Source organism: Pseudopodoces humilis, chromosome 4, assembly GCF_049639895.1.
Source record: "Pseudopodoces humilis isolate 2021_Gansu_Grassland_sample_001 chromosome 4, ASM4963989v1, whole genome shotgun sequence".
Classification (NCBI taxonomy): domain Eukaryota; kingdom Metazoa; phylum Chordata; class Aves; order Passeriformes; family Paridae; genus Pseudopodoces; species Pseudopodoces humilis.
In genome coordinates, this window is record NC_142203.1 from 45,641,235 (window position 1) to 45,661,570 (window position 20,336).

At 41.2% G+C, this 20,336-nt stretch overlaps 1 protein-coding gene across 1 annotated transcript; it reads right to left on the reverse strand.

Moving 5' to 3' along the window:
- Positions 1-213: 213 nt before the first annotated feature.
- On the reverse strand, positions 214-19,464 carry SNAPC3 (small nuclear RNA activating complex polypeptide 3). The gene is made up of 9 exons (XM_005522667.3): positions 19,226-19,464; positions 13,071-13,148; positions 11,756-11,840; positions 9,676-9,780; positions 9,020-9,169; positions 5,496-5,578; positions 4,154-4,318; positions 3,106-3,213; positions 214-1,401 (listed from the first exon to the last, which is right to left on the reverse strand). Exons 1-9 carry the CDS (start codon positions 19,462-19,464, stop codon positions 1,254-1,256), a joined length of 1,161 nt encoding a protein of 386 aa, XP_005522724.2. The 3' UTR covers positions 214-1,253.
- Positions 19,465-20,336: the final 872 nt, after the last annotated feature.

Sequence of the window (20,336 nt, forward strand, 5' to 3'; positions counted from 1 at the left end):
TGCAGATTCCTGAAGGTTAAGAGAACTATCACCACCTGCTTTTACAAGTGGTTGTTTCATTAAAATACACAGGCCAACAGCTGACTGGTTTACAAGACAGGAAAAAAAAATTTTGTTGTTCCTAAAAAATGAATGGATTTATATTATTATTTAAATATGACTTTATACACCATCAGAAAGCAGTAAGATAAGGGAATGATTAGTGGAGTCTTGCAAGTGCTTCAGATACCTTTGTTTCAGGACATCTAAGATAATCAAGTCAGCACTGGCAGATCTGCAGCTACAGGACCTGAACAGGATTCAGTTTGTCACTTTTCTGTATCTAAATTGTCAGGATAGGCTGTATTCCCCCAACCAGAACTAGCTGAAGTTTCCAAAAGAAAAGCAGTTAGCACTAACTTTCCTAAACAACAAAGATCTCTGCTAACATCCTCTTAATTCCAGAAGACTTTAATAAAAAAGAATATCCTGTCTTGACAGATTTTCAGTTTAAAAAGAGATTAGGAACTACAAATTTGCCAAGTTTTAATAAAAAAAAAAAACCCATTACTTATAGTAACAGAATGATATTAAAAGAAGAAGGGTACAATGAACACTGCATACACTGTAAACAGTTGACAAAATTATTTAAAAGGCAAGATACAATTCAGTAGTGAATAATGGTGAAATGTAGTTTCCTCTTTATTGAATCAGTCCTCATAGTCAGAAACCAGGGACAGCAGAAGCCTTCAGATGTGAGCTTTAGCTTTCATTTGTAGGAAAGACTGAAGAGTTCCAGCATTCTGAGCTTTTCTCTCAGAAAGCATTCTCCTCCCTACAAATTCAGTACCATCCACCCTTGTTCAAATATGGCACTTGCCTAAGTTTTCAAGGTAAGATAAATACAAATCATGTTCTCATGCTCAGATGTTTACAGAGCCTTGGATACACAGAGCTTCTCAAAATCATAGTTTCTTTTGCCAGGCACTCTCAAACATCCACATTTTACAGTCCATAGCATCCAAACTACTGTATGTTGTAAAAGTGTACTATATTTTTCCATGCCAACGTATCTATAAAATCATACTTACTCAGAAAAACACACGAGATAGACTTCAAGTGCAAAGCACTCCTTCCAGCTCACGGGAGATGATTACTAGCCTAACCTAAGATCCCACAGTATGCTCAAACCTCAAGCTTTCCAGTGGTTTTAACAGCCAGAGCAACAGATTCAACAATGTCATTCACTGAATTAATCCTGGCACAAGTCAGTTTCAGTTGAAAATCCCAGGATCAACGTAAGGATATGCAAGAAACTCGCCCAGTTTATTGCCTTCTGCATCGTAATGGAGCATCCGAAAACAGACATCACAGAAGAAACAAGGATCCTCTGGTGCCAGACTGTCTCTGTTGGTTACCCACCTGCAGGTTACAAAACACAAGTGGTTTTTTTTCCAGTGCAACACACCTGTGGCAAACATCTCAACATTTTACTCAGGACTGGGGATGGCAGCAACAAACATCAGTAATAATTTTATATACACAAGGTACTACCTATATTGCATATCTCCCATCCCACACATACAGCTCATTTTCAAACTCCACACTCCTTCCATGTCAATCCCAGCAGCTACAGCAGCACTTCCTGAGAAACTCCTCAAACCTGTGTAGCTGGTACAGTGCATAAAAAAAAATAACAGGAATCGTCTGTCCACCCTGTGGCCATCTAAGTCATAAAAGATAAATATTTTTTTCCCTTAATGCAAGAAACTGTGAAATGGAGCAGACATGTACTGACCCAAGTTCCTCTGAGTAATCAAAACCATTTAGGAGTATAAAAGCAGGACCCAAATGATGCAGACAGGACAAGGTGAGGATTGCAGCACACTCCAGCAAGCACTGAAGTTAACATGAACACAACAAGTACAAAAAGGGCCTGCCATGTCACTGAGTAATTAAGTTATGATAGCACTCAAGATGCCACAACGGCTGAAGGCCTCCCTTGATTACAGATGCTATCTGCACAGATTAGAACATACTGGACAGCCAGCCAAAGCAGCTCTGCTGTCTATGGTTTAGCATGTCCCCACTTAAGCTTAGTGCTTAATCCTGGTTTTAATTTAATGCATTTACATCACCTCTGGTAATGCCCTCCCCATCCCATCTTTCCCCCATATTGACCCTTTGGCTCCACCTCCCCTTATGGCCAAATGTTTCAGAGATTATAGGTCCTTGTGAAGGCATCCTCAGGGCTCTGCTAGGAGCACTAGGATGGACTCCCATCTCAAGGGGAATTGGCTCGTTGCCTGATTCCAGAGAAGTCTAAGGCCAAACAAGCAAGACAACAAAGACACAGCTGCTCGTGTCAAACAGAGGCTGAGAGCATAAGCTGTCCTGAGGGGAAAAAAAAAGAAAACCAGTGTTTTTGCAAATAAATCATTCAGATCTATAAAATCAGAGAGCCTAGCCTAGTTTTTAGAGAAATTTCTACTGATTATTGGAAGTGTGTCTTGTATCTAAACATCACTAAAGTGAATAAAGAGCACCAAATTAATATTTTAGAAAATTCTCCTTTAAATGCAGAAAATCACAAAGAATTACTTCAAGAATAGCTGCATAGCACAGTTTTCAGGCAGAGGTTAGGAGTTTCCTGTGGGGAAAGTTAAATGCCTTTTAAAAAGCTCTAGGTTTTATTATATTAGAGTTGGACAGATCTATACCTGTGTAGATGCTAGATTAAACAAATGCGATCCATGAATTCTGGTAAATGAATTTGAAACACATACCTTGCAAAGGAGGAAAATGCAGCATTTTCCCCCCAAAAGCAGGATTTCCAAAAGTAATTGATAAGATAGCCAAGCTCTAGATACGCAAAAGAACATGAGCCAAATAATTAATCTCTTACTTATTTAGTTCTTTTGAAACTCCTGAATCAATTCCAAATGAACACTACCTGCAGGAAGCCTTTTCCTGGTTAGAGAGAGGTCAACTGCTTGAAGAGCGAAGATTATTATTATTATTATGAAAAATATACAGAGCTTCGATTTTTACTATTGTTTTTGGAGTTTGTAGCAACACCTAGAAAGACTTAACTAAGATGACAATAGCATCAAGAATGTAGCATACCTTGCTGTATACATGTTGCACACAAAGCATTTTCTGGTACATAGCCAATGTTTCTTGACCAGCAAGGGATATAAAGTCCTATCCAGACAGTCATCATGATGAACAAGCCTTGAGGGAAATAAATAAACATAACACATACAATAAAGATATTGCCATATTGAAATTTATCTGAGCATAAACCTGGACACTGAAAATAAGGTATAATTTAAAGTCTCATGCAAACTATGATTAGACTTCTGCTTAACATTCCTTAACACAGATTAAGATCTGGATATAGACTGTTAGTTGCACCATATGTGGATTTTATGGTCACAAGTAAATTCAACTTATGCAGTAACTCAGAAGTCTTCAGACCATCTCCTTTCTGTGGTCTTTTTAAAGCTTTTATCTCCTATACAGACTAACAAACTTTTGTCAGGTGAATGCTCAGATCATTTATGCGCAACATCTATGCTTTTATCTGGGTTATGTTCCCTTCGGAAAGCACCATGTTTTATCAATACTTTGATACATCAGGCTCCTGGGAACAGAAAATGACCTGTCACCCACTACAAGACAACCACAGGAGTGCTCTCTCTTTTTCGCAATGAGCAAAATCTACACAACAGTTCTATGGCTGATGTGGCTGCCACCTCACAGTACTATCACCCTCTCTGTCTCTTCCTGGCCTATCCACCTCAACCCACTATTTCCACTCCTCTATTCTCTTTTCAGCTCCTGCTCCTTAGCTTCAAGTTCAAACTAACAGTCCAGTTGAGTCTAGTCACAGCCTACAACATTCTGCTCTCTGGTATTCCAGAAACAGTATGTAAATCTGTCACACATTGGCAAAAAAAAAAACAAAAACAAAAAAAGCAAGGAAGATTACTCTCCTTCCTTCAGGTACTCCCATGTATATGAAAGAAAAATTTAAGCTCTGTAGAAGGTAGCAAAATAATTTTAAAACAAGTAAGTCAGTCTAACAAACATTCAGCATTTAATATCTGAAGTTTGTCCAGAGAAGGCTTACTTTCATTTGCCTAAGGACTCCCAAAGAATAATAACTTACCTTATATCTGTGATTATAATGATGTGTTCACAGTTCCCTTGGTGGCAGTAAAGGTATGGAAAGCCAATTTTGAGGTATAAATCATTAAAAACATAATCCTCCATCTTAACAGACCGAAGATTCTCATAGCCTCTGTCATGAGATTCTGACCACTCTATAATTGTCCTGAAAACAGAAAGGCCATCAGCACAGCAAAGCTATGAACTGTGAATGCAGAGAAAAAGATGCCCTGGGGACATGCAAAGCTCTTCACTGAGACATGGTTAAATGATGGAAATTAAAACGGTTCAAAACATTTGGTAATAATTTAAGGTGAGATACAGCACTACTACAACACTGTAGAACTGTTCACTGTTCTTGCGGAACATCTGCCTTTCATTCCTCACCAGGCAGCTTGCTGAGGAGTTTTAGTCAGTGTATGCTCCTGATGGCACCCATCCAGGTCAGACTGTTCGCAGCACAATACTTCTTAACTAGTCCAATAATTCAAGTTACTAGCAGGTCATTTTGCCCCCTTGGTCAATGACTTCATTTCAAAGAATTAAAAAGTTGGTTTTTTTTAGTTTTGTTTTTTCAAGGAGAAATACAAAGCTGACAGGTGCAGTTACATTTCCAAAATTTATCACTGCAAGGGCGCTGGCCACTCACAAGGCATCTAACTCTGCAAGCTGTGTATCCTATGACAAGCCCATCTGTGAAGACCATTGTTGTTGACAGACACAAGAAGTAAAATATTAATTTCCCTGAATCACATCAAAGTCTGGCAGAACAACAGGGTCCAATGGGGTCAGCTCTTCCATACCAGCCATTTTAAACATTTTGCTCTCCTAAATCTCACTAGTGTATCAGCAAGACCATACTTTCTTAAAATACCAGATTTCCTTTCTGATCAGCCATACAGACCCCATGTTGACTTTACCATGAAGGCATTCAAGACTGAGCAGAACAACCACTGCCACACAGCTGAGCTTGTTGTCTTTCTGACCCATTTTCTACCTCACAGGCAAGTCTTTTGATTGCCATCACAAGTAGGGAAGGTTCTTATAAACCCAGTACAAAATGGCACCTGTCACTTTACACAGAAATCCCATCTCAACGGAGCAAAAAAGGATTTGCAGGTTAAATGGGTTAATGCGTTCATACTCCTTTCAAAAGGGAAGTGAATGGAAGGAATAAGTAGAGCAAATAAGGTTAAACTTCTCTGTAAAAAACAATCATGGAAAAACAGTAGGAAAAGTCCATTCCAGCTTAATACCCTAGATATTCCAGTATCTGTCACACCACAAGTCATAAACAAAATAAAACAAATTTTATCTTCCTTAAGGTTTTCCAAATACTGTACCTGCTCAGATCTCTGCACTCTGGGTATCTTTTATCATTATAGAAGATGCCCTCAAAATAGAAGAAGGCAGATTTGTAGAGATCCTGAGAGACAGAGAGAGAGGTCTCCATTAGTGGTATGAAAGAATAAATACCTTAAAAAAAAACATGCCAAAAATCCAAGCATTTTAGGTATCTAAAGTATATTAAGAGACCTCATTCTATAGGTGTCAAAGAAAAGTTCTGCTTTGATTGTAGATGCTGATGTGACAGCTAGGCTCATATCATATGACTGCAAACTACGCAGCTACTGTGCTGATACTGTTCTCAAGGCATTACAGGTTACTGTAATGCTCTTCTCTTATTTCTGTCCCCATCATAGCAGTTATGGACTTCTACAAAAATACAGAACACAGGCATCACTGCACAAATTCCGTAATTTCAAGGCACTGACTTTAAAAAAGAATAATATTTTTAAAAATTAGCAAGATGCAGTGTGTTTACTTTGGATGGCTACCAGACACCTATCCAGCTGCTCTCTCACTCCTCTTTCTTAACAGCACTGGGCAAACAAAGTAACACAGGCAAGCTCATGGGCTCAGATAAAGGCAGTTTAATGAGAAAAAGCAAAGGCTGCATGCAGAAGCAAAGTAAAAAAAAAAAAAAGGAGACTTACTCCCTATTTCCCTTCAGCAGATGATGGTCAGGCAGTGGAATAAGCTGCTCAGGGAACTGGTGAAATCACCATCCCTGGGAATGTTGTAAAGGTGTATGAATGTGGCACTTGGAGATATGGTTCAGAGAACATAGTGATGGGAAGTTAATGTTTAGCTCAGCTTGTGGAGTTCAGTTGGCATCTGGTGACTCTTGCACTGCGGGTATGAGTGCCATAAATTGTTAATTTTCTTTGATGGAAGAGAATGTTACAAATGGACTGTCTACATGTGATAAGCTTTGTAATTAAGGAATAATTTTGAAGGATGATAGATTTTCTTGTGAGACCCTAGAAGTGAGGTGATTGGACCTTCCAGAATTGCCTGTCTGACCTTTTATACAGATGTGACCAGGAAGTGCTATCATGTGTAGCTGTGCATATGTGAGCATGCATGCAGGGGACAAGGCTTCAATTATTCTGTCATTTCAGTAAGAAGCACTTTGTGCTCCGATCAAATGCACAGAGTTAACTTGGTATGGAGTTAACTTGCTTCACAGCAGCCCCTGTGCACTCTCTGCATTTTTGATGAGGGGGAGTTGATAATACACCAGTGTTCTGGCTACTGCTGAGCAGTGCTTGCACAGCTTCAAGGCTGTCTCTCCAAGTCTCCCCAAGACCAGTGGGCTGGGGCTGGGTGAGAGGCTGAGAGGAAATGTAGCTGGTACAGTTGATGCAAACAGACCCAAAAAGAACATCCCACATCACATGGTGCTGTGCTCAGCAGTAAGAGCGGGAGGGAAAGAGGAAGGGGCGATTCACAGTGAAAGCATTTGTCTTCCAAAGCAGCTACCATGCATGCTGAGGCCTCAGGAAGTCATTGGAACAGAATCATAGAATTATTAAGGTTGTAAAAAACTTTTAAGTTCATCAAGTACAACCATCAACCTAGCACTGCCATGTTCACCACTAAACTATGTCCCAGGTGCCACATCCACACATTTTTGAACACTTTAATAGCTGATGATGCCACAACTTCCCTGGGTAGCTTGTTCCAATGTCTGACCATCCTAGCCGTGAAGAAATATTTCCTAATATCCAATCTAAACCTTCTTTGGTGCAATTGGAGGCTGTTTCCTCTAATCCTGTTTCTTGTTACCCAGGAGAACTGGCCCCATACCTGGCTACACTTGCCTCACCCTCCTTTCAGATAGCTGTAGAGAGTGATAATGTCTCTCTTGAGCCTCCTTTTCTCCCTTGGCCACTCTTCAAGGACTCAAAATAGATTTTCCCTATTTATTCTAAATGAGAAAACCATGGACAACCAGGCACTCTCCATCACCAGACCAGTCTGGGGACGCTCATTTGTGACCAGAGGTCTCTTTTTAAGCTATTAACTCTAGGCTGTCAAAACACAGGTAAAGAAGACACCGGGACCAATGACAGGACTTCTCAGATGACCTGCATGAAGACACAGTGGTAGGAATGTGTTTTGCATTCAGACTCTTTGATTCACTTCTGCCTGTTACCTCTGATCAGCCTGGTGGCTGATACACCAGATGATCCTGTTGCCAGCCAAAGGAATCTTAACAGCCCAGAGTAATGGGCCAACAAGAACTTGGTGAGGTTAAGCAAGGAGACTTGCAAGGTCTTGCCCCTGGGGATAAACAAGCTGGTGCTCCACTGTATGCTGAGGACCACTCAGCTGGACAGCAGCTAGGCAAAAAGAACCTGGGGATCCCGGCAGATCCCAAATTGAACATGAGGCAACAACATGTCCTTGCAGCAAAGACAGCAGATGGAGCTGATGGGATCCTGCACTGCATTAGATAAAATACCACCAGCAGGTTAAGGGAGGTGATCCTTCAGTACTCCACAGAACAAGGGATGCCACACCTAAAGTCCTGTCTTCAGTTCTTGGATGCTCAGTATAAGAGAGACATGGACATATTGGAGAAAGAATACCACAAGGGCCATGAAGATGAAGGGACTGCAGCATCTCTCCTAAAATGAGTGGCTGAGAGAGCTGTGAGTTAGAACCCTGAAGAGAAAGGTCAGGTAGGGGAATCTTATTAACATACACAATACCTCTAAGGAGGGTGCAAGGAGGATGGAGCCAGGCTCATTTTGAGTGAGAGGTTCAGGTTAATAAGCACAAACTGAAACATATGCAGTTCCCCTGAATCTCAAGAAACACTTCTTTACTGACACAGGTTACTGAACACTGACACAGATTGTCCAGGGAGACTGTGCAACCTCCATTCTTGGAGATATGCAAAAAATGTCTGGACATGGTCATGGACAACCAGCTGTAGGTGGCCTTGCTTGAGCAGAGAGAGTAGACCAGATGACCTCCACAAGTCTCTTTCAACCTCAGCCATTTTGTGATATGACATATATTATATGTCATACAATGTATGATAGAAGTGATTCAATTTCAGTTTTTTCAACTAGATGACTTGTTTTTTTCTTATGCAGAAAACACGTAGCAACTTTGGAAGAGAAGAATAATCTTCATCCCTACGTTTGATCAGGATCCAGTTGCAAACAACAAAGCACAGTGGGATGGTCTAACTTATCATTATTAGTGGGATTAAGCTATTATCTCTGGTGTTTCAGTGCAAAATAAAATCAGTCCACAGAAATACATCAATACAAAACTCACTGCTTGTGTAGACACTTCCTAGCAGTAGCAATAATGATGTTTTTCTTGATATTGCACAAAACAGATCATCTTGGTAATGCCACTATGAGGTATTTACTTGCAGTGCAACCAACAGGCAGAACCAATGGAGCTGAATTTAGTGCTGAAGACAAAACAAGACAAAACTCTGCCTCCCTCTCTGTTTTCAAGACTCCCACACATGTAGAGGGTTCCACATAGGAAGTTTTACCTTGCTGATGTGCTCTGGTGCTTGATCTGGCTGACTGCTGAACTCACCACCTATCTGGAGGTCACTGACGCAGGAAATCGAGTCTCTCAGCTCAGTGAGCTTCTGGCTGCCCAAGACAAGGACTGTTTGGTAGGGTTTGTGATCCTTATGCTACAAAGAACACAGCATACACATATATTCAGATAAATTATAACTTGTCAGCATCAGCACTGCTCTTCATTTGACAGCTTAAGGTCATTACTGGCAGCATCTGGCTTATCACTTCTCTGAAGAGCATCTTGCCACGGCCTCTCTTATGACTGACACTTAATAGTTTTGTTCAGAAACTCAAAAGTTACATTCTGCATCAATAAGTGCAGAAAAGACAGAAAGTCTGAGCTCACTTATACCAAATCCAGAAAGAGTACCTTAATTTTCATGTATTTAGTTTCAGGCTTTGAGCTTTCTGTAAAATAAATTAACAACTGAATAATTATTGTATGAGTTTTGTTATGTAAACCATTAACTGAATGAAAGCTAGATGCTACAAGAGCCTTATGAAATTACCAGAGTTGAAGAGTTTATAAAGTCTTCAGTAGACTCACTGATTTTAGCAGCTTGGGAGAGCACCTGAATAGGAAAGACTCAGAACCCAACCCAGAGAATTTCATACCAACCTTCTGAAATATAACAGGATAAAAGATGTTCAGGGTTAAAAGTAGTTCTCCCTCCTCAATTAGATCTGTTGGATTGTCTGGCCTCTTTCCAGTCGCAAGTGACTCCTGGAAAAACATACAAACACACACACGCATGTATGTATTATATTGGAAACCATATACATATATATACACATACACACACACACACACATATATATATGTAAAATAAACCCTGCATGACTGAGAGTCTGAGAAATGCTAACTCATTTTTGACTTCATGTAACCTTCTGAATTGAAAACGGACTACTTCCTTCAAGGTAGAAAGGTGAGAAACTTCTCCAATTATTGATTTCAAGCATGCTCCTTCATTTCTCAGCTTTGTTACAAGACAGCTGGCTGCTCATTCGCTATTGACAGGCCCCACATAAAGGAATTAGAGGCTGCTGTCATTCTGCCTTCATGGAACCCAGCTGCTACCAACTTTCACCACTTAAGGCTTTGAAATGCTCTTTGAATGCTTTTATATATAAAAGGGGATTGCAACCCTTAACTTGGGAACCACTAACCTAGAAAATATACACAAAATGAAATATAGGAAAATTACAGTCAGTGCAACACTTCCTCTTATTAGGGAAGCTAGACATAGCTGGAGGCCACAATTTCTCCAAAATCCAAACCCAAAACCCAGCACTGCCCTTGCCACAGGACTGTGTTTTATAAAATAAGTAAATGCATTCCTAAATTTCCATCCTGCTTTGTATTTAAGACACAGCCCAGCAGTGAGAATGAGGGAGAATACTTTTCTGTGGCAGTTTCCTCCCTTTCCAACAAATCAAGAGAGAATACTGCCTGCACAAACACCTCCCACCAGCACGGAGTATTCCTCAGATTCAGTAATGGGAACTTGTAGTCCTGTGAGACTCAGATATATTCGTGCTCTCTGCCTTGCATCAGCCTTCTTCATGTGACATATTCCTTGAGCAGTTTCTTACTGCTCTCCTGTATGAAGGCATCATGGTCCCAACCACAGAATCACAGCTCTGACACAGCTTGCTTAAAGAATGCAATGAATGACCATGTGCTCATTCTTCAGAGGCAGCAGTAAGACACCACTCATTGAATCCCTTTATGAAAGTTTCTGTTGCTAATATTTTCTCAGATAATCCCCAGGCTAAAAGTCCAGCAGAGTAGTAGCATCATGGTGTTTACAAAATGTGCCTAGGTCTCTGAACAGCTGAAACATGATAACTCAGGACAGACCAGGAAACCTCAAGGGGAAAAACAAGTCTAGTAGTTACATGAGGTTCTTTCCTCACTACACTTCTGTTCCTAATTTTTACAGCAGCTCATGGCTTGTTCAAGCCATGTACTCCAGCACTTCAGTGTCCCTGAAAGAGTTCAAAGAATGTGTATATGTGGTGCTTAGGGACACAGTTTAGTGGTGGATCTGGCAGTGTTTAAAGTAATGGTTGGGGTCAACAATCCTAAAGGTCTTTTAACCTTAATGATTCTATGAACATTTATGAATTGAGGTTTTGTTGTTTAAGACTTCAATGGTTGTCAAGAAATCATTAAAAAAATGTATTAAGCATAGTTAAAAAATTCCAGTAAGACTTACTGGAGGGGCTGATGACTACACTCTTGGTTCCTGGCAGTTCAGAATGGCTGAAAAACTTGGGTTACAAAGCTCAGAATTAGGAATTTACCACCACTGTGCTGCTACTGTCCCTTCTTTCAGCCCTACTAAAACTAGCTAATAATCATTCATGCACTGAAGCTTAGTTTCCAACACCGGACTCCAGGAGCAAAGCCATCACACATTTTGTCTAGCTCTATGTCTAGCTGTAAGTTCACAGCACTTAAAAAAAGCAGTCATCTAGTGGTAACGAGCTGGAGTTGCTTCTTAAATACATCCAGTATTAACAGAAAGAGCAGACTTCCTGTCCTATCTTTTTATAAAATGTCTTTATCCTTAATTACTACTTGCAAACTTGTATCTGCAAACATTTACAGTGTACATTTCATAGTGGTGAATAAAAAGCAACCAGAAGTTGGATTTTGGATGTCTTGACTACCTATAAGATGACAGGCAACTTACCATCTCATAGGTAAGAGTTTCTTGTCTGCAAGCCCGATCCACAATAATTGTTTCTTCTCTCCTTTCTAAGGCCTTCTTTCTAATTCTGAAGGGTAGGAACGCAAGACAAAATTTCATTCAACAATTTCCATGTAGAATTTCAAGAATTTCGTACTTTTAAATGACACAAACTACTACGAAGCAGTTTTCAAAGAAAAGGATTACTGTCTGTCTTAATGGGACAGAATGACTTAAAATACTCATCTCCTGACTCTCATAAAACCTGACAGGGCACAGGTCAGCTTGTGCACTTCAGCCGGTGTTTTTTTTCCCTCCTTAACTGCAAATGACAGATTGTTTGTGAGTAACTTTACACTCAAAATAAAAAATAGCAAAATGTTGTTTGAAGACATTGTCCTAAGACAAAACACTTTGTGGCCTTTGAGGAAGCTATTTCAACAATTCTTTCAACTTCAAAAAAAACTGAACTCATGTTCAAGCAAAACACAAGTTAAAAAACAACACACAAATATTCTTTCTCAGCCCCATATCATAGACACTTCAGAAAAATCTGAAAACAAACCTTCATTATCATTTCTAGAAGAAAGAGTATCAAAAGTAGAATACTGACTAAAATACATTTAACCACTGCATGAGCACCTAATCCTTAACATTCAGGACAAGTTTACTTATCCTCTAGACCCTCTCAAGGATCTTCAGTAACAATCAGGCTTAACACTGATCACAGTCTAAACACATTGCTTTACATTAATGATATGTAGTACAGCAAAGGCCTGAACTGGCCAAGTTTGCCAGTTGATAGAAACCTTACATATATTGGTTAACCTCTGAAATGCACCAGCAGTATCAGTGAATTCCATGAACAAAACAAAATTCAACAAAACAGATTGGGTTCATATAAAGAGGTTATCTGGTTACAGCATCAATACTTACAGTCTGGCTGTTACAGTATGACTGTGTTACTTAGAGGTATGAGTCAGGTTTCTTTGGAGGAACCTCACACACATGATTATCAGACAGCCCCTGCACACTCCAAATTCAGGCATCACTTCAGAAGCACCTAGGTGCAGAAATCCTTTTCCAATAAGAAAGACGGCATATTCTGTATATCTTAATAAAAATTCCTAAGCAACATTCAAGCAGGAGACTCATACCAATGGCCCCGTCATAAACTGGTGTTTCTGCCCTTATGGTATTTTTGCATGGTGCTCCAGAAAGCATTGCCTTTGAAGGGAATAAGCAGCCAGCCATACTTCCATGCTGATTTTCCACCCACCCCAAATAAGAGTACCATGAGAGCACTCCAATAGCATACCGAAGAGTGAGCAGACTGCTATCTTCAGGAATAACATCTGGGTCCTCTTCTTTTTCAGAACACATTAACATATCAATGCTGGAACAATAAAAAAATAACAGACAGAATCACAAAAACATAGAACAGTTTGGTTAGAAGGGACCTTACAAGATCATCTAGTTCCATTCCCCCCAGCAGCATTGGCATGGACACTTTTCACTGGACCAGGTTGCTCAGGGGCACATCCAACCTTCTCTAACTTCCAGGGATGGAACATCCACAAATTCTCTGGGCAACCTGTTCCAGTGCCTCACCACTCTACAGAGTAAACAATTTCTTCTTGATATTTAATCTAAATCTAGAGCTGTCCTCTTTGGACACAGCAGTGATTTCTCACAGTATGTGTACAAGTACGAGAGGCAGGAACCCAGAGGTGGTTTCATACCTGGTTCCATTTATGAGTTCCCATTTCAGGTTGTGCACTGCAGCACACCAGAATCAGAGGAATCATCATATGCACATCCCTTCCTCTGTAGTCCTTCCCAGAAGCATTTTGCATTAATCACAATAGAATTTTATCCAGCTTAAAGATAGTCTGAGGAAAAAACATATTTAAAACAGAGAACTGCTTTGAATGAGACTTGGCTGCTTTTGTCTCTTCTCTTTTGCAGTCTAAAAGGCAGGGCTTACTCCAGTGTCTAAGTCCACCTGCAGTTTGAATCCCAGCAAACTCTTGCACAAACCCATCTCTTTATCGGACAAAACTACGACTGGTGAAGTTCAGGAAAACCTTTCGGACCATACCATTTATCCTCAATAACATTAATTATTCCATTATATTCTTTCATTCCCTATGTCAACAATAATATCACTGCAGTAATGAATAACCCTTTGGAGTGGAACTGCATAGGAGTACAAAGTAATTGAGAAATAGAAGTCTGGAATCAACTGTTATAAGCTGACAATAAGCAAAAGTCAGAGAAAAAATTTTGATTGTGGACAGATGGCTTTCTTCTGATGAGCCAATAAAGTCACTCTGTATTGACAGTAATATGAATTTACTATTGTTTAGTTATTTTTCATTCAGCAACATACAAAGTTTTAAACTTTCTGTTTCACAGTTTTCACCTCAAACAGAAAATAATTTTTTTAAGTTACTGAGAAAATGGGATTCTTTCAGAAATACCATTTTAAAATGAACTTTACAGTAATGAGCCACAACCTCCTGGAAACAGAATGAACCTTGTGCTTAGATTCCCACTTGAGGAAGTGGAGGCAGAGACAACCAAGTGAATCCTGTGTCAAATGTAGACTGAAACACAGCTGAGAAATAGTAATTTAACTAACAGAAAGATGGAGAACAGCACTTTGGAGAACACAGTTCAACCATTAACCTTTTAGATACGGTTGTTCTCCACATAGCATAGAGCTGTGTTACAAGCAGTCCACATAATAAAGTAAAGGATAACCCCTGACAGATAAATCAACTCACAACCGATCCTTTCTGTAAAACTGACAGCATGACCAAATTATTTATGCAAAATCTTCACCACATGGATCAGTGATCCTATTCACCACAGAGACCAAGTCACTAGATTAAGTACCATTTTGAGGAAATGACTACATATTCAGTTATTTAAACACCACAGGTATTATTTGAAGCATCTGAAAATGTCTATTACCTACCATTGTGAAGTTTCACTTGCATCAAAAGTGACAGTTTCCCATATCACTTCTGTGCCGGAACCCACCAATAATATGTCAGATGTTACTAACAACACTTGTGCTTTTCTTTCTTCCCATAGCCCTAGGTGGGATCTCTGACTGTGCTATCCACACCATGACCATTAATTGCCTGCTTCAGGGAAAAAACTAATATCCCCAGAAAACCTGCTACAAGCAGACACTATGTAAAATCATTGTCATTAAAACTGCTTCTTCTTTTTCCTTGTAAGGACTGAAAGGTATCTAGTGTAAAGAGATACTGACATTGAACCCCTGACAAGTTCCGTGGAAGCTTGCATGCACTAGTACTGTCCCTTCTCACTTCTGAAAAGTCAGAAACCATCAATTTCTAAAGGTAAAGCAGAGCACCATTTTTAGTATTAGAACTCATTCTAATAATTAATTACATGTGTTTTTGTACCACATACACCGAAGTCTTGAAAGGCTTTGCTGTGTGGCCTTACACATAGGCCATGCTGGAGCTCCCACTGTGTAACTCCACTGCTGCCAGTGGAACCACATAAGCAATGCTTGGTCCATGGTCCTGAGGAAATCAAGCTTTACAAACACAAAGTATATGCTGACCCTCCAGAAATGAAGGCTAAGTCAATGTCAGACACTTAAGACACAGAAGCGCATGCAAGACAGAGTTCGCACTAGGAACACCCTCACTCCTGCCTGCCACAAGACTGGGATCCTGCTGTGTCCCCTCAGAGACTGTTCCTGCATCCTGCAATTCATTCAGTTGCATAGTTGCAACAGAGAGGAAAACACTGGCCATGCTGTTTAATTGAAACCAAGGTGAAGTGCAGGACACTAATGAGGAACAATAGTTGAAAGTTTGAAAAAAGCCACATGCAAAGTGTTATCTGAATTTATGTCCCCTATGGAGATATTTTAAGGTGACCAGAAATAAAAATGCAAAAGAAACTCTCTGGAAATGTAGACTTGGAAACAGACTACCAATGAAGCACTTAATCACTGTGACTTTACCTTTCCCAGAATATTCTAGCAGCACAATGAGTTTTCTCTTTTAGAAATTCAAAGATACTTTAGCATTTGGCCTGATACTTTATAATAAGCAGCTACAATGTCCATATTACTCTTTATATTGCACATATTTTAAAGGTACTACTTTCATCACCTTTGAGACACTAATACCACGAGACGTGAAATACTAATACGTTAAGACGTTAATGCTAGCTTAATGCAGCTTTATAACACATCCCAAGAGATATTTACAACTACCCCCTCTAATAAAACTAGAAGGTGAATTAGGGCTGAAGTTGAATAAGGTACCTGCAAGCCTCACCTCTCTTGACCTACCTAAAATCCACAGTGATTTGAGGCTTAGCCTGCCCTACACATGCACACAACAAATGACACAGAAGACAAAACAGAATAACATAACTTAGCATCTCCAACATTCAACAACTTCAGTCACTCCAGCACCAATTATGAATAAATACTTGTTTGCTCACAGACTCCTGAGGCACTTGAACAAAACCTAGAATTTTTCTCTTTTGACACCTTGGTAAAGAGAATTACTTATGGAATCTTCCAGATAAAGACACAATTTTACACCTGTTTATGATCTGATGAAAACACAAGCAATCTCTATAATGATTATCAGCATACAACTTGATATAACTTGCAATAGGCAAGGCATTCTTACTGAGTCAAATGCAAGTGGATGAAGATACCAATTTTTTCCTGCATTCTGTCTGTAGGAATCTATTACAGGAAGAAAATATAGTAAAATAATAATAATAAAACAAAAACAAACAAGTATAGCAACAACAAAAAATGAACCAACAAATAAACAAAAGAAATCCCAACCAAAAAAAAAAAAACAAACACAAAAAACCCCAAAATACTGAAAAAAAACAAACAAAAACCAAACCAAACAAACACTAAAGCAACCAAACAAAAAAATCCCACAATAACCATATTGGGGGTGCCCAAAGAGTTATTAAAATAAAATAATTTAAACATTATACATTTCAATGTACTGTATTTCAAGGAAATTTTATTTCAATGTATTCAGTTCAATAACATTTCTCCTCACCAGAAAACTCTACATTGTCAGGAATACTTAAATGTCACTACTCTACAAAAATTTAATGACAGATACTGAAAAACTTCAACCTGAATCCATGAAAGATTCTTTTAATCTAACACTATTTTAAAAATAGATGTAGGAGTGTCCACATCTTCCTATCTTTCTTCTGCCCAAAGAAAACCTTCTTAATTTGTCAGAAGCTTCCTAAGTTTAGAGTCACAAAAATCTGTGTTTATTTCTATCATGCGTTCATTTCGGCACTTGTAAAGTTATATTTACACCAGTAATACACGTGATCTCAGGATATTATAGAACAGATCTTGGTGTACCCCACTGTTCTCATCTCTGCTCAAGGGAGGAATATGAGCAGCTCAGAGCAGGTGAGTAGAAGTGATCAGAGGTACCAGTTGGAGGTTGGTCAATGTTAAGGAGAGATTCAAGAGGCTAGTGCTCCTTAATTTAAAAGCAAAAGCACATGGAGATTACGGATTGGGATTCCAGCCTGAACAGGGGAAAGGTCACACCAGGATGTGCAGGTTTAGCTTCATTCTCCTGCAAAGCCAACAAAAGTCTGCCAGATGATCAGTTTTCTCCCTGTCATAGATCACCAGCCTTTTTCCTCTTTCCTAAACAACCACCACTGACAGTACACTCAGCCTCAAACAGACAGCACTGCTCTGTAACACCAGCAAATGCAGACAGCAAGTGAAATACAGCAGGTGTAAACTGAAGAAAGCAGAACAGAAGAAAAAAGCAGAAGGAACGTGGAGAAAAATAAAGAAACAACAGGAAAAGGTCCTTGGAATTCAAATGAAAACAGCAACACACAGGATCAGGCAATAGAGTTGCCAGAGAATAAGGAGTACAGGAGAAATCAGGGACCATCTACACTGGAAGAGCTTACAGAGTAATTGCCATAGTTTCTGCCACACCAGAATACAGAATACATTTTTTTTTAAACCAATATCATCGTCTATTTTTACTAAGTCTAATAATGGTAAAAATTTATGCTAGTCACTAGAACAGTGACAGCTGAAGCACAAAACTATACAGATAGAATCAGAACTCTGGCATGTCTTCCTTACTGATGGACTACAGATAAATTACCAACTGTGATGCTTTCTACAGGAATTACTGCCTGAAATCAGGCCTTTCAACAGGTGAAGGACAATTCTTACTATCCATGTGACCGGAAAGCCTTGCAGCCATAGCGTGTGAGATGATGCTGCTGGTTCAGCACCCACGAAGCACTTAAATGGCTCTGACTTCACCACTACCCTGAGAAAAACAAGTCAGTGGAAGCGAAGGACCAAGAGACACTCAACAGGTACTGTATGCTGCCAGCTACCTGAACTACTCTAAATGATTTTAAGGGATTCAAACTAAAAGAGTGGAATTAGTATTAGGAAGAAATGCTGTGACAGTGTTGAGGCACTGGAACAGGCTGCCCAGAGAAACTGTGGAAGCCCATCCCTAGAAGTGTTCAAGGGCAGGCTGGATGGGGCTTTGAGCTTTGAGCAACCTGGTCTAGTGAAAGGTGTAGCTGTCCATGGCAGAGTAATTGGAACAGGATGATCTTTAAAGTCTCTTCCAACCCAAACCATTCTGTGATTTTATGATTCTTTGTTAATACAAACAGATGCCTGGCTTATTTCTTCATGTAAGGTATATGTTTCACCGTGCAACTGGTGCCTCCTAAAACCATGAAGATGTGCAGATACCTTTAAGTACTTAACCAGTACCAGGTTGCTAAAAGTTTACCCATGTAACTTCAAGCATCAAACTGTTCAAATTCACATTGTGTTACAAAGTCTCCCCTATTGGAGCACTATTCTCCAGAAAAATTGTTTGTCTTTCTGCGTATCTGGCCTCCGGAGATGTTGGTGACCAATTCTTCATGAGGAACTTTACTACAGGATAATGAGTATTCAGTACAAATGAAAAAGGGGCAACTTTAGATTCGGTATTGGGAAGAAATTCTTTACTGTGAGTGTGGTGAGGCACCGGAACTGGTTGTCCAGAGAAGCTGTGGATGCTAGAACTCTGGCTGTGTTGAAGGCCAGACTCGATGGAGCTCTAAGCTATCTGGTCTATTGGAATGTGTCCCTGGACATGGCATGGGGCTATATGCCTTTAAGGTCCATTCCAACCCCCTGACAGTCTTTGACTCTCTAATTACTCGGGAACTAGAAACAAACGTTTCACAGGCCCGGAAGAGGCTGCTCTGAAGTGGTTTTGCCCGAGCACCTTCCGCCTCTCTTGAAGAAGCACCGCGCCGTTCGGCGAGAGCACCAGCCACCTCCCCCGCACCAGCGCCGAGAGAGGCCACCGGCATCCCCCTCGCACCGCAGCCGCAAATCCCGGCCTGGAGGCAGCCGGGCTTCCCCACCTGCAGACGGCGCGCAGGTCGGCCGCCGTGCCCGGTACGCAGCCCAGCGCCGCCGCCACGTCTGCGTCCGCCTCTTCCGCCAGCTCCTCCTCCAGCGAGAGGTCGGGCGGCCCCAGCAGCCGCCGCCAGCCGAGGCCCAGGGCGCCCACGCGGAAGGCGCGCGTGTACACCTCCCCCGGCTCGTAGTCGGGCGCCGCGGCCGTCTCCGCCGCGCCCGCCTCCCCCATAGCCGCCGCCATGGTCACCGAGACCCGGCCCTCAGCCCGGCCCCGGGGCCCGCCCTCAGCCCGGCCCTCAGCCCTCAGCCCGGCCCCCAGCCCGGCCCCCAGCCCTGCCCCCAGCCCGGCCCCCAGCCCTCAGCCCGGCCCTCAGCGCTCAGTCCAGCCCTCAACCCTCAGCCCGGCCCTCAACCCTCAGCCCGGCCCTCAACCCTCAGCCCGGCCCCCAGCCCGGCCCCCAGCCCGGCCCCCAGCCCGGCCCCCAGCCCGGCCCTGCCCCACGCGTCATGGGCTGCGAGCGTTGCTGCTGCCGCGCCACCGCGAAAGCGACTGCGGAGCTTGTCCTGCCAGGAGGGAAACAGCAGGCAGCGTCCGCCAGAGAGCAAACAATTCCCCAAAAAAACAAAACCAACCAAACAAACAGAAAAAAAACCCTAAAGGAAAAAAGCAAAGAAATCCCCACCCCCTCTCCCCTCCAAAATTTCTCAGTTTATAAAAAAACGCACCGTGTCAGTGGTTCTAGAGCGTTACAAACACTTTCACACAGAATCACAGATTCTGTGAGATCATTTGGTCCAGCCTATAATAGAACCTTGTCATCTAGACCGCCAAAACTTAAGTGCCACAACCAGTCTGCTTAAACACCTCCAGTAACAGTGACTCCACCACCTCCCTGGACAGCCCATTCCAATGCACAATGAGCCTTTCTGTGGAGAATTTCTTTCTAATGTCCAGCTAGACCTCCTCTGGCACAGCTTAAGACTGTCCTCTCATTCTGCCACTTGTTATCTGGGGAAAAACGCCAATCCCCACCTGGCTATAAGCTCCTTTAGTATCCTTATTCTCCTCTCAAAGTGAAAACCTAATGCATTGGTACAATTAACAAGGCTAAT

Coding starts and splice junctions, on each gene's coding strand:
- SNAPC3 (XM_005522667.3), bottom strand. CDS start 19,464: ATGGCGGCGGCTATGGGGGAGGCGGGCGCGGCGGAGACGGCCGCGGCG. Junction 9,170..9,675: donor ATCCTGTTATATTTCAGAAG/GTTGGTATGAAA, acceptor TGTTCTTTGTAG/CATAAGGATCACAAACCCTA. Junction 1,402..3,105: donor TGCAACATGTATACAGCAAG/GTATGCTACATT, acceptor TGTAACCTGCAG/GTGGGTAACCAACAGAGACA.